General features: G+C 43.1%; 1 protein-coding gene across 8 annotated transcripts in view; it reads right to left on the bottom strand.

Moving 5' to 3' along the window:
- Nucleotides 1–15629, bottom strand: part of PHACTR1 (phosphatase and actin regulator 1) — a 574931-nt gene that overhangs the window by 115046 nt on the left and 444256 nt on the right. For all 8 annotated transcript variants that reach the window (XM_024928986.4, XM_034961452.3, XM_034961451.3 and 5 more), the window contains one exon: nt 14306–14386. In XM_024928986.4, coding sequence (XP_024784754.2) covers nt 14306–14386 — 81 coding nt within the window. The remainder of the gene's footprint in view (nt 1–14305; nt 14387–15629) is intronic.

Here is a 15629-nt window from a genome sequence, read left to right as displayed (position 1 = left end):
TAAGGATGGCAAGAACCATATAGAATCCTTTATAAATAAGACATGTAGTTGTCATTAACAAAACTCAAACTCTCTTAACTGTTAGTTCTTGTAGAAGAGAATAATGAACATCATGAAACCATGGCTACATTTATGCTTCCATTGTAAAGAAACATTATGTAAGTGAAGTGCCATGCGACAATTTTAGAGCAAAAATCATAAGAAGAATTAACTACACTGCATCTTTGTTGGTAATGCAAATGTGTTGAATTTACACATGCATGCTTGCAAAAATTCAAACACATTTTAATTTACTGATGATCACCTATGGCTATAGTTAGCAAAATAAAGAAGTCAAGCCACCCTGTGTTAAAGCAAATAATTATCCTTGTGAAGACACAGAAGAGGAGGCTAACGCAAGCATTTGCTAATTGCCTTTTCTCTCTGAGACAAGAGCTGCTGTTCAGCATGTTCTGTGTTCCCATTTTAGCTTCCCAGACATGCCCTTTGTGCATCTCAAATGGAGAGTCTAAGGTGCTTCCCACACAAGTGTCATTCTGGTGTTAGTGGTCCTAACATTAGTGAGGCTGAAATAGAGCCTTCGTCTTATGTACTTTTTTGACATTGATATATGTTTTCTATGTGAATAGAAAAAAAAATCCACTCATTAAGGGGGCATAGCTATTGTTTTCAATGGAAAACGCTTGTTATCCCAGCACTTTAGGAGGCCGAGGCAGGTGAATCACGAGGTCAAGAGATCGAGACCATCCTGGCCAACATGGTGAAAACCCGTCTCTACAAAAAATACAAAAAATTAGCCGGGCGTTGTGGCGCATGCCTGTAATCCCAGCTACTTGGGAGCTGAGGCAGGAGAATCACTTGAACCCCGGAGGCAGAGGTTGCAGTGAGCCGAGATTGCGCCATTGCATTCCAGCCTGGGCAACAAGAGTGAAACTCCATCTAAACACCTCAGAGAGGTGTCATTTTAGCAAGAAGATGCAGAGCTTTGAAAGCTTCCGTTAATCCCAACAACCTTTCAAATCACTGCAATCGAAGCTGCCAGTTGCCCTGATAGTCAGTCAAATGATGTAAAATGATGTGTTGAGTAACAGTTAACTAAGTAATAATTTATCTAAGGATTTCCTCGATGGATTAAAAGCTCTAAGCCTAAGAAGTTGGAAATGTTTCTGAGGCATTTGTCAATCTCTGTTGGAGATATTTTCTCCAGTTTGCCTGAGTTTAGGGAATTGGTGTGATTACATGGTGCCATAGTTGTCATTTTAAAGAATTTTAAATGTAGAGCATAGAAAGCAATATATTCTTATTAAATGTTGCCTATTTACTAATGAGTGTGACTATCATTTGATGCTTGGGCATTTAAAAAGACTTGATAGTCTTACTTGGAAGAAGAAAAAAACAAAAAACGATTTAAGTTCGTGCAAAAGTAATTGCAATTTTTGTCATTACTTTTCATTAAAGCTGCAATTACATTTGTACCAACCAAATACATTAGTTCTTTGGCACTTTTGGACTTTTCCAAGTGAAGAAAAGTCATTTTGTTGTGTGTGTTTGTGTTTAAAAGTCTCTGTGCACTGTCAGGATTTGAGGCAGACACTACAGGGGTCTGTAGGACCAGGGAACCTATATTTTCAGAATCTACAAGTCAGAGAATCTTCCAGTTTTTTTACCCCTACCTGCAGCCAAGTCTTTGGATTATTCTGACCAATATGCAAGAACAATCTGGCAAGAGCCGTGATGTTCTTTTCTGCCTCACGCAGGCATCTCACAAAATCCTTCTGAATCCAACTACCTTGAAAATCTGTGCAAAATTTATTTTCATTCTCAGAATTTAATTGATTCTGTGTTACTTGGGGTGGATATTTTCACACAAGGAATGAAATGGTACCTGTTTTTGTACTCAAAGAATCATCTTGCTTTTTGTTATTGTGGTTATTGTTCTGAGTTTATTATCCTATTTTGATTTTAATAGGCTTCTCCTTCTTGCTGAGAAGCCTTTGCCTAAAACATTAAATAGGTGAGATGCAATGACTTTCCATCACAAGAGTGGCAAAGACATTGACCCTGGGTAGCTTGTTTCAGCTGCACTTCCCTGGAGCTGTTTCCTGCTGGATTTATTAGTATTTGCTGCCTCTGACTGCGCCTCATGGTCAATAAACCATGGCTCATGTGGAGTCTGGGCTGCTTCCCCTGCCTTCAGCCTCCTGGTAACCTGAGCACCTCATTACATGGAATTGTGTGGTGCCTGTCTCCCGGGTATGGTTATACCTCCCCAGCAGTCTGCACGCCAAGTGCATGGTTCTCAGATGATGTATCCTCATGAACTATCAGGGCTCTGACCACTATTTCCAAATAATGACTCTGGCTCCAAGGTTTGTAGCTGAAAGAGGAGATACCATCTTGCTATTTCTGGGCATTTTGATATAAAAAATGCAACTGGGGCAGAGATTGAATATAAATGAACAGAATGTCACAGTTTCTCTCCTATGGAATCTGATAGTCTGAATCTCACAGAATCAGTCATTGCGAAAGGGGCCTCTTTCATCATTAATAGGGTAGCCCAACTGAGCCTAGCATCCAAGATTTTAGAAAAGGCTAGAGTTGACCGGGCGTGGTGGCTCACACCTGTAATCCTAGCATTTTGGGAGGCCAAGGTGAGCAGATCACCTGAGGTCAGGAGTTCAAGACCAGCCTGGCCAACATGGTGAAAACCCATCTGTACAAAAAATACAAAAAATTAGCCGGGCGTGGTGGCGCATGCCCGTAATCCCAGCTACTTGGGAGCTGAGGCAGGAGAATCACTTGAACCCCGGAGGCAGAGGTTGCAGTGAGCCGAGATTGCGCCATTGCATTACAGCCTGGGCAACAAGAGTGAAACTCCATCTAAAAAAAAAAAAAAATGGCTAGAGTTGGGGGAGGGAAGTTATAGGGGACGGCCATTTCAAAATTTGCACAGCTCTGTTTCTCTAGCTGGGCTCTCAAATAGGGTATTCACTAGACACATGTAGTGGTGTTCAAGTTCGTTAAAATGGAATAAAATTCACAAAGCAGTTCCTCAATCAGAGTAACCACATTTTAAGTGCTCCACGACCACACATAGCTAGAGGATACTGCATTGGCCGATGCAGATGACAGAACATTTCTGTTACTGTTGAAAGTTCTACTGGACAGCACCGCTCAAGGTAGACTTGAAAATCACAACCATGGGCCTTACATGTGTGCAAAAGTCAATCCATTTCTGGAACAGAGAGGTTAAAATGATGCTGCTACACTGATCTCCACCATAATGAGTGTCTGGCTCAGTGTACTGTAGTCCTATTAGAGAAACTGCAGTTGTGGGAAACCTGGAGTGCTGGGATGGGGGATGAGCTCCAGGGCACACATGGACAGTGGGAGCTCTGAGAGCAGTGAGACAGAACTACAGAGGCACACATGGCCCTTGGAGGAGTCCTGAGCCTTCAGTGCATCTCGGCTCTACCTGGGCGGAAGTGGGGTGGGGTGGGGACTGTGAGGAGGGCTTGAGAAAAGCATGAAAGGAGAGCAGAAGAGCAGGGAAAGTAGGTGGCTGGTGGAGACCATAGCTAACCTTGATCGAGTACCTGCTCTAAGCAGGTGATGACCTAACTTCCCACATTGGATTACGTCCTTTAAGCCCAAATGGGATTATGTCCTTTATGAGATGACAGGCAAGGGCCAGAATGGAGTTGAAGAGTTCATCATTCCATGGGAGGATGGAATGATTCCCAGAGACTCTAGGAGGATCACCCGGTTGGTAACAGACTGCCTTCAATCAAGCAGGCTTGGGCCTGGGAACAGTGAGAAGGGATCAAAGGAAAGCATGGCCTTGCTGGCGGCAGCAGTCTAGGGTCCTGGGGTTATATTCAATCAGAAACCAGAGTCTAGAGAGATGAAAAGATGCCCTGTATCTTCCATAGACAGAACACGATGGAGCCAGAACTGGAAACCCTGGCTCAGGACTCCTGCAAGAGTACTGTTCTTTTAGACATTATGAATGGGGTGGCATGCCCCATTGACTTGTCTAACTTTACACAAGTCTTGGGCAAAAGTATGAAATCTGGAACATTTTTCTAAGCTATTTCCAGCTTAGCTACTAGACTCCCAAAGTTTGGCTGGCTTTCCAGTTATAAAGGTCAATGCATGTCAGTGGCTGGGGAGTAATAGAGCATTGGAAGGCCGGGGACACGTGGATGAGGTATTGATGCCCACCATGCCCCACGTACCCCGCCCTGCCATGAGTTCACAGGAGGGGTCCAGGTAAGCAGTTAGAAAGGGTGGTTTCATGGTGGATATTCCAATATGAATTTACATCATGCAGCAGCACTCAGGCAGGTGACTGTACTTGCAATACTTAAATTCAGGAAACATTTGTCAAAATTAGAGGAAAATATCTGATGGTTATCTGCCCAAATTTTCATCTATGAGACATGAGGGTAATCCTGAAAAACCTTTGGTGCAAAATTTTCTTGCTGTCATCAAGATACCAAGAAGATATAGCCTTCGTTTGTTCCCTGTACACTGTGGTATACGCATGTGATGTAGGAATTACTGCAGCCATCTTGTCACCATGAGGAGTTACAGCCAGAGGATGGCATCCATTAGCCATGGTATACAGCTGATGAATGAACCAGCCCTGGAGCTGCCCTACAATTGGACTTTATTATGTGAGTTTCATTCTTTCACACAATAAATATGAAATGAGCACCAAGAAACTCTAAGATTGTTTGAGGCATTTGGGATACCTTAGAGGACAAACATACAAAAATTATTAGCCTGCAGACTTTCTAAATTTGCTTATTGTTTCAGTCTCTTTAACCTTTTTATTACCTGCATCTAGAGCATCTTAACTTATACCCTGCTGCCTGCATATTGGCTTCACAGGTAACTGAAGAATCTATATAATAGCATAAATGTAATCAAAAGGGCACTTTTATTCCTGATCTTTTTCTCATTCCTTGTCTTATTTGATGTGTCTGCATTTGACAGTATGGGCCATTTTGTCCCCAGCTGAGCAACAGTCTCTTGTGTTGGCTTCCATGATGCTACACATTTTTGGTTGACCTCCTATTTTTTGACCACTTCTTAGTTTTTGAGGGTCCTTCTTACTCCTAGGTCATTTTTTTACTCCCCAAACATTAAATGTTGGGGTTCCATGGAGTTTTCTATCAGGGCCACCTTATTTTCCTACTCTACATTCTCTCTGAGAAATACCATCAATTTACATGACTACAGGATGTATACACTGACCAGTCCAAACCATCTCCAGCCCAGCCCAGCCCAGATCTCCCTTGAGTTTCATGTCTGTATACTTAGAGGTCTACTTAGATATTTGGATATCTGAGACTCAATGGGGACAAATCATCACAATGTTTTGTGTCCTAAACTCACTTCTCTCGGGATCCCAGCTCAGGGAATGGTCTACCCAGTTGCCCACGCCCAAATCCTGAGTCTCAGCACTGCCTACTTCCTTTCCTCACTTCCCCAAATCTAAGTGGTCACAAGTCCATTTAGACCTCACCTCCTAGAACTCTCCAGTCTGTCCTCTCTTTTTCCCCATGCTTACTACCCTTTTCCCCACTACCCACCATCACATCATCTGAATCCCAGCAACGGTCAGCTAGCTGGTATCCCTGATTCATGTCTTGCTCTCCTTGCAAGTCAGTCTCCCTGCAGGCAGTGTGATGAGGCTGCAAATCTGATTACGTGGAAAACATAATTTTCCAGTCTGCATGATCTGTCCTGACTCCCCCTTTCCTTACAGACATGCTGGGCACTCTTACCCCTTCTCTTCATTTATTCCTGACTCCGTGCCTCCAACTGTACTGGTCCTTCGGCTTGTAACATTCCCTTACCCCTCCTATCTTCTCTAGCATGATTCTTACTCACCCTGCAGGGTTCCTCTAAGATACCACTCCTTCCAAGATGCCTTCCCTAAGTCCCCAGACCTCGGTGGGTGATGCTTCCACATGCACCTGAAAATACTATCCTTTCTCCATTGTAACTGCCAAGCAGCCTAAACCCGTCATCAGGACTGTAAGTTCTATTAGCCAGAGATGCCTGGCTTGGCCTTCCTAGTATTCCTGGTGCCCGGGATGGTGCCTGAAACACAACAGGCACTCACAGATATATAATGAATGAATACATTTATGTGGAACGCTTACTCATTACAATAATAATTATTATCTCACTAATTCTTTAGGTTTGGGATAGTGGTTTTCTGAAAGAACAGTGTTGCTTAAGAGAATTGTTATCACAATTGCTCTTTATTCTTATTGTTTAAACCACTTTCTATCTGTCTTAATTTAACACCTTTACATTTTCAAAGGTGGATTTTGTTAAAAAAGCAAGTCCAACTAAACCTATTGTATTAAGTGCTTAGGTGCTACACAAATGATTATAGGTTGTTGATGCTGAAAGTAAACACTCTTTTCATTTTCGCATGGTTACTCCAAATCACAGCTTTCAGAAAATGCCATTTCTAGGTGAGACGTCAGAAACAGCTAAAAACGTGACAAACAATAGTGCCTGGTAAAGGCTGTGAAAAGCATTTCCTATAAACGTCAAGATTTAGAAGTCTATGCACCTGGAATACCAGATAAACTATGGGATTTAAGAAGGCTCGAGTCTACATTTGTCTCCTCTAATACAGAGAAGAAGTTTTATTTTTATTTTTAAAATACGATGACCTTTTAATTTAAATATTGGGCTTTTTCATCTTGAATGTCAGAAGACGAAAAATACGACCCCTGTGTAAAAGAGTTGTCCATTTCAGGAAGCTTCTGTTTGTGTTTATAATTAAAAATAACACCTTCCAACCTGATTAAGGTTGCTCCAACCTGATTAAGGAAAAAAACATACCTCAATGCACTTTATTACTTGCTGTGGCATGTTATCTCTAATTTCCAGCACACAATGGAAAGCAAAGTTGCTCACTGGCACACTGTCAGTTTGATTCTTTCCTTGCAGGATACATGCCCTCCTTATCTCTTTTCCCCTCCCTGTGGGATTACCTCTTCCCCCAGGTCTAGGTAGGACTGCAGTGGAAACTACCAGGTGAGCTGCGGCAGCTTCAGTGATCTCACAGCAGGCTGCCACATTTAGGGTGTGGAATTGTCTAACATGCAGGGAAAATGTCATTTCATCGGATGGTAGAGAAGTGGTCTTCTTTTCCCTCCCCATCCTCCCAATAAAAGATACATCCACGTGAATTAAACATACCCATACCATACAAAGTGAGTGACACTGTGGTAGAATTGAGGCTTCATAGAGAAATTCAGTGATGGAAATAGCACAATCACCACTGTTATCCCCTAACATTCTACAAATACAGCATCATGTTTATTTGTAGAGATTACTTGCAACAGCTAGTAATAGCAATATTTATTAAGATTCTCAGACAACCAATGTGCATAGCTTTCCTGTGTCCCTATAAATCCCACATGAAGAACATGTGATCTCAGCAGGGGTTTTAAGAGTTCACACTCACCGGCTGTGACTTAGGTTACATCAACAACCTTTCTGGGCTTCAGCTGCTTCCTGCCTACATTGGAATAATCAGTAGCTAGCCAGGTGACTTCGTGAGATCCTCGCCAAGTGTGAGAAATATTATCACTATTTTACTAATGGCCAAACAATATACAGTTGCTCCTTGAATGACACGGGTTTGAGCTGCATAGGTCCATTCATATGTGAATTATTTTCAACCCAACACAGATTGAAAAACCTGTGTTTGGAGGGCTGATGTTCTGTATACATGGGTTTCAACAGGGCTGACTATGGGACTGGAGGATGTGCGAAATTTGGTACGGGAGGTGGTTCTGGAACCAATCCCTTGCGTATACCTCGGGATGACTATACTATTGACTGACATTGCTATATTTTTCCCATACCACTTAAAGTCACTATCTGAAAGTAGGGCATTTGGCATCCATGTATACAAATATATACATAATATAATATTACCTATTTAAATAACTGGCAATAAAGTTTTATGGACCATAAAACTGAATAAATAAGGGGGATCAGTGTTCTTAGTATTCTGGATTTCGCCAGTGCAGTGAATAAACCAAGTCATGTGAACATGCAGAAATTACCTCATGCCTGCATTCATTGCTTTCTATTAGCATTTGCTGAACATCAATTTTGTCCCAGGCACTGCTATAGACACCTGGGCTACAACAGGGAACAAATCAGACGAAGACCCCTGCCCTGCTTGGTGGAGCTTATGAAGTGAGGAGAGATCGGCAAGAAAAAATTAACATGATAAATACATAATTTACAGGCGTCTGAAGGTGGAAGGTGATAAGAGATAGAAGAAAAAAGGAAGAAGGAGGGTAAGGGGCCTAAGAACTTAGAGGAGGCGGCAGCAATTTTAAACTTGGTGGTCGCAGAGTAAGCTTCACTGGGAAGGTGACACCTCAGCCAAGGCTGGAAAGAGGAGCCAGCCATCTGGATATCTGGGGGAAGAGGCTTCTGGAAGAAGGTGCAGCCAACGCCAACCTCAAGGGCCAGGAAGCAGGGCTGAAGTGGCACCAGGGAAAGGGAGTTTGTAGGAGGGATGAAGAGAGTGAAAACAAAAGTTAGGGGTTGGAGGGCAGACCATGCAGGGCTTTACGCTGTTGTAGAAACCTGGAATTTCTGAGTGAAATGTGGAGCCACTGCAGGCTTTGAGCAGGCAGTGACGGGCTCTGATTTACAGGGTAATGAGAGAGAAGCAAATGCCACAGAGAGGCCTTTATTGAAAAGAAACATCCCGGGGCAATCTGAAGAACTTAAGGGCTCATGAATGAAGTTACAAGTTGCCTTAAAGTCGTAGTAGGACCAGGTTTCAGAATCTGGGTGCCCATGCCCCTGTTTGAGCCACTCAGTCACTTCGTTTAGGTCTCTGTGAAAATGTCACCTCCCACAAGAGGTCCTCCATGATTACACTGACCTAAAATCACAACCCCCTCCCCCTTCGCTTGACTTTATTTCCTTATCCTGCTGCTTCGTTTTTCTTCAGAGCGCTCATCACTCCTTGGCAACAAATACTATATGTATTATTTCCTATTTCTGAGTAGAAGGTAAACTCTGAAATGGTAAGATTTTGCAATTGTGGTTATCACTGTAGCTCCATACCGAGGCAACTCCTTGGCACGGAGGGAGCACCTGGTGCCAATTTGTTGAATGAATAAATACATGCATAGCCCGGGAGCGAAGGAGAACTTTGTTTAATTAAACTTTGTTTAGTTTGTTTAAATTAAGTTCAAATTTAAGCAAATAGGTCGTAAGATTGAGGAATAAATAAAAATAAACTGTCGAACTATAGATTATTTTACGCCATTAATTGGTTTAACATTTTTACTATTTATAGTGTTGGCAGTTCACCTTAACATTTAAGTTGTGTTCTTTATAAAACAATCATATTGTAGAAAATCAGGAAAATGAGAAAAAAATAACCTACAATTTTCTGTCCATGCTACCATCACAACTAACATAATTTAAAATTGCCTTTTATGTGGTTTTCAAAGTGTGCTGCATTCTTACCTGGCCTCAATATATCTAGAGATCAAACTATTTCCTCTGATTTTAAAACTTTTATCTAAATCTCTGGATTGTAAAATTATGTGATTCAATATGGAAGCCAATAATTAAAAAAAAGCTGTTGAATAACTATGCTCTTCTTGTCTAACACACTCTGTTAAATGAGGAATCTCTGTGCCGGTTCAGTCGACATGTGAGATTACTTTTCTTAGACCCAAGCTCTCGTTTTGCCTGAATTAAATTCATTGACCAGTTTGGGATTTTAACCCATGAAGAAAAATGGAAAGAATTTTGAGAACTGTCAGAGTAATAAAACCTCATTAATTTTGTGTGTACTCTGCCCAAAGAATTATGACTCTCAAATCACTAGTTTATTTTCATGGTTTCTATGAACAAGTGGGGCATTATCAGGCAAAATCAATAATGTAAAAAGCACTGGAAGGGAAAATCCTACCTAGTAAAGACAAATTATCTTCCACCACATTAGTAGTATCGTGCACACAAACAGCATAACTGCGGCACAAACAGAGGTGGGGCCTGGAGGCTGCATGCAGGTGGACAGGCTGACACAGTCATTACAAATCAATGCGGCAGCTGTCAGGGTCCATGCATCGCTGGTGGAAACGATTTTGCTGCCGGTAACTAGCTAGAGTCATGTGCGCTAACACAAGGAGATGGTGTAAAATGAGGAATGACCAGCCAGGCAATATGGAATGATTGCTCCAAATCTATGAGATTTATCCTTGAAATGAACAACTTAAAAAAAGAAAGTCTCTTTGCCATTTGCTGTTCATCAGGTTGTGGCAATAAAATTCTATTTGATTTACCCCCCCGAATCTCAGATACAGGAAAAAGAATGATATTATAGAAAGGGAAGAACAAATGACAGGAAAACGACTTGCTTAGAGGCTAAGAGGAAAGCCAGGTGGAACCGAATTCGGATACAGAAGACTGGGTTCTCGGTGGACACCGACACGAAGGCCATTCTGAGGAGGTCACAGATCTTTGTACTTTTTAAATCCTCAGACAAAAGGGGACAGTGATGTTCACCCTTCTGAATTCTTGGGCCTGTTGATAGGGTCACCTAGGGTGAGGCACATAAAAGGTTTGAAGAAAATATAAAGGACAATGATGATGATGATGAGACTACCAACAATCACAGCATGTTAACCCTTATTGAGAATTTATAGATTACTATAAAGTCACTGTTATAAAAAAGTCACTGTTCTATTTCATATGTGCTATCTCCTGTAATCCTCATCACAACATCACCCATACTTTCAGATAAAGAAAGAGAAGCACAGAGAAGTCAAGCAACTTGACTAAAGTTGCACAGCTAGTCAACAGTGGAACTAGAATTGAAACTGATTCCAGGGCTCATGCTCCTAACTGTAGATATACTATAATATGAGGCAATGAGATTAATATCCACAGAGATACAAAATGAATGCTTTTATCAGAAAATCCCATAGAAAACACAAACCTATACACTACTATGTGCAATGAAGTTTTCATTTTAGCCTGTCTCTTCTTCTCCTCTTCCCAACATCCAAACAGTAAACATTTTTGAGCATCCAAACTATATCAGACATGATTTGGGGCTTGGGGAATCGCAGCCTCTGAGGCCCCTGCTCTCCTACAGTTTATGTGCTAGTGAGCAAAGTCAGTCAACAAACAACAGAAAGAACAGACAGTGATAAGTGCAAGGATCAAAGTAAAACAGGAAGTTGTGGTGACAAGTGACATGTGGGGACTAGACTGGTCCTTCCCTCTGCAATCACTTATTTATGTATGTATGTACAGATTTACTTATTTATTTCCTTTTTTGAGACAGAGTCTTGCTCTGTTGCCCAGGCCAGAGTACAGTGCGCAATCTTGGCTCACTGCAACCTCCACCTCCTGGGTTCAAGTGATTCTCCTGCCTCAGCCTCCCAAGTAGCTGGGGCTACAGGCGCATGCCACCACACCCGACAAATTTTTGTACTTTTAGTAGAGACAGGGTTTCACCATGTTGGCCAGGCTGGTCTCGAACTCCTGACCTCAAGCGATCCACCGCCTTGGCCTCCCAAAGTGCTGGGATTACAGGCGTGAGACACCACGCCCGGCCCGCAGCCACTTACTGAGTGCAGGTCCTGTGTCAGCTCCATGTGTGCTGATGGAGAAAGAAGCAAGTGTGACAGAGGCACAGTGCCTGCTCTCAGGGAACTCCTAACTGTTGGTGAGGACTTGGGGCACCAACAGTCTGGAGTTCCTTGAGAGTAGCCTAAGGGACCCTCCAGTCTCAGGGATCCTGTTTCTTTCCCTATCAAATGAGGCTTTTGCTCCAACAGTTTGTGACTTCTTTTTATAAGTCAGGAAGCCACTTAGGCAATTCTTATCTTAACCCAGTTATTAGATGTAACGGAAATAATAAATGCTACTGTACATGTATTCTCTACTTCAGAATATTCCTGAGGGAGAAGAGGGATTGTTTAAGTGGATCTGAACAAGTTTTGGCTGTAACAATAATATTTATTTAAGCACTCGGGTGCTTACTATATAATACTATACCTTTAGTTAAACATTTTCCATCTCTCCTGGGGGGTGAATATGGGGAAAGGAGCTTATGATGAAGCATGGAGATTTAAAATCAGAACAAGGGAGGGGCCGGGTGCGGTGGCTCACACCTGTAATCCCAGCACTTTGGGAGGCGGAGGCGGGTGGATCACCTGAGGTCAGGAGTTTGAGACCAGCCTGGCCAACATGGTGAAACTCCATATCTACTAAAAAAACAAAACAAAACAAAACAAAAGTAGCCGTGCATGGTGGTGCGCACTTGTGGTCCCAGCTACTCAGGAGGCTGAGGCAGGAGATCCACTGGAACCCAGGAGGCGGAGGTTGCAGTGAGCCGAGATCGTGCCATTGCACTCCAACCTGGGTGACAGAGGGAGGCTCTGTCTCAAAACAACAACAACAACAAAACAAGGGAGGGTTGGGGGATCATACAGGCAGCAAGACATTGAAGAAATGCAACAAAAGTATGGATTCTTTTCCTGGAGAGCTTAATCCATCAAAAAAGTGGTATGCTGGTATGGTCGTACACAGAAATCGATGGATAAAACTGGCTTACCATAGGGCTTGCTTGACCCCAGGAGGTTCTGATAATGACAGAACGTAGTTTGGAATCATGCACCTTCACATTCTGCCTCCATTATGCCTTGCCACCGGGGCAGGGCAAGAGCTAGGCCACTTTTCTCTTGCATTTCAGGCTAATAATTTGTGCTAAGAGAAAATACTTCAAAATACCATGGGGAAGGCCCATGACAAGAATGAAGGAGGTCAGATTCACCAGAGGAATAAGAAGCAACCCACAAAACAGTGGAGTCTGAAAGATGCGCCAGAACCCAGAAGTACCACCTGCCTCGTTGTAGTAGAACACACATGAGGCATGTAGAAGACCTACAAAAACACAGCAAATGGACTGCGTCGGCAGATTACAGGAGCACTTTGACTATCAGGACAGATTGTTAAAGTAGAATATTATGTGATTTAATAATCTGGCCCACCAGATAACACCTGCGTGAAACAATCAGAAGACCTGACATAGAAAACCACTGTTGATGATTTTAACAAGATTGGAAGTGACAGTCTGTTATTTCACTTAAAGCGCTAACAGAGGGAGTGTGGTCCTCAGAGTGAGAGAAAGAGATAAGAGGGAGAGGAGGGAGGAGGAAGAAGAGGAGGGAGGAGCAAGAAGAGAAGGTGCACGCATGCAAGTTCAATTGAAAATTGCAAAGGCCAGGCGCGGTGGCTCACGCCTGTAATCCCAGCACTTTGGGAGGCTGAGGTGGGAAGACTGCTGAGCCCAGGAGTTTGAGACCAGCCTGGGCAACATAGTGGGACCCTGTCTGCACAAAAATACAAAAATTGGCCAGGTGTGGTGATGCACACCTGTGGTCTCAGCTACTCAGGAGGCTGAGGCGAGAGGATCCCTTGAGCCTGGGAGGTCAAGGCTGCAGTGAGCCGTGATTGCATCACTGCACTCCAGCCTGGGCAACAGAGCAAGAACCTGTCTCCAAAATATATACATAATAAACTAAAATACCATAAAGCTCTTAGAAAAGAGGAGTGAAGGATACTTCATATGCCATGTAGATCACTGCATACATTCATATTCAAAGGCAATAATTCAATAAGCAAAGGACACGTGGTATTCACCAGCAAATATCTGTGGACACATTCACAGAGCATTTGAAGCACCATAATATTATCATTTCCAATATCTTAAATGTACAGTCATATATCACAAATTGATCTCCTTCAATTTATTCTATTGTGGCAAGATGGACCACCAAAAGCAAACAAACAAACAAACAAAAACAAGTTAAGGAAATCCTAGATGAGTATGGATTTCTCACACTTGTCTTGGGAATCCTTAGTTGCTGAAAGGGCCTAAACAGGTGACTGCACCCTGGTCGTGTGTATTTGCATACCAACAGACTCACAACCAGTGCCTGCATCATTCCTGGGGCCACATCATTTTGCTTAGCCTCCTGTGGTTTGATTCCAATGCTCAGAAAAGGGAGTTTTATTTCCTTCGTCTCATATGATGCTGACAGCTTCAGCACTGTCTGCTATGTTCTCTTTTCTCTCTAGAACTGTCTGGAGTTTTAACGGTTCAAATCCTGATATCTGGTGATGCAGAAAATGAAATGGAACTCCAAGCAATATGCATGCAGATTCCACGCATGACTCTTTGACCCGGGGATGACAGACCAATCCTCCTTACCTTTATCATAGATTTCCTTCAGGACTCCTCGCTTTATCAGCTCTTCTCTGCTTTGCCTCATAGATATTTTCCTTTCCAGGGCTACAAACAGAAGACAAACAGGGAGGCAGATGTGAGCAGGTAACAAAGCTGTCTTCTAAAGGATCCTATGTTAACACATATGGCAATGTAACGTACGAGAAAGCTTCTGTAAATCGTGCTTTGCTAATGTGAGCTAATGAGACATACCAGTTAATATGTTCTGATACTATCATAATAAACCTTTTAATCAGATTATGTCATTTAAGCTTCCAAATAATCTTCAAATTACCACCTATGACAGGGTAGGCATTCTTTTTTTTTCTGAGACAGAGTCTCACTCTGTTGCCCAGGCTGGAGTACAGTGGCGCGATCTCAGCTCACTGCAACCCCTGCCTCCCAGGTTCAAGCGACTCTCCTGCCTTAGCCTCTTGAGTAGCTGGGACTACAGGCACATGCCACCACGCACAGCTAATTTTTGTATTTTTAGTAGAGACGGGGTTTCATGGTTTGAGCCAGGATGGTCTTGATCTCCTGAACTCGTGATCCACTTGCCTTGGCCTCCCAAAGTGCTGGGATTACAGGGGTAAGCCACTGTGCCCAGCCGAGGTAGGCGTTCTTATTTAATTGAACCCCAATTTATGGTTGAACCTGTAGCACAGAAAAGCTCAACAACTTGTCAGAGTCACATCGCTATTGAGTAAAGGAACTGGGATTCAATGCTAGAAACGCCACCTTGGATGTCAGCCGAGCCTCATGTCTTACTGAACTTTCCTGGACATGGTACTTCCTCCCAGGAGGGACTGCTGTTCCAATGATCTAGTTCATAGAGATCATGCGTCACTGAGGATTCCGTTGCTTTCCAACTATTTTAAAAAATGGTGTGAAAATATCTTCTGAGAAGCTCTCTGGTGTGGCCTCCCAAGGTCCGGAGGTGATACTGTCTAAAGGTAGGGGTGGCTTCCATGGCACGGCCCCTCCACTGCCTTCTTCTCTTAGGCTCCAAGCTGGAACAGCCAAATGAAGAAGGAACCATTCAGTTACCCAGTGCACCTCCACCATGGCGCCACCATGCACCTAGGTCAAGTGCTTGGGAAGGTGGCAGCGGGGCTGGAGGAAGGAAGAGGTAACAGTGGGTGTGCTGGGGGGCAAATCAAGTAGAAACAACCCAGGAGTGAGGAAATGAGGGGCTGCCCAAGAGGCAGGCCTGTGGCTCAAAGGAGGGACACGGGCGAACATGGGGAGGAAAGAAGGCTATTCCAGCAGCTGGCGTAGTCTCTGGTACACACTGATTCAACCTCCACAG

The sequence above is a fragment of the Pan paniscus genome, chromosome 5 (assembly GCF_029289425.2).
Source record: "Pan paniscus chromosome 5, NHGRI_mPanPan1-v2.0_pri, whole genome shotgun sequence".
Taxonomy (NCBI): domain Eukaryota; kingdom Metazoa; phylum Chordata; class Mammalia; order Primates; family Hominidae; genus Pan; species Pan paniscus.
This window is presented reverse-complemented; position numbering and strand designations above follow the sequence as displayed.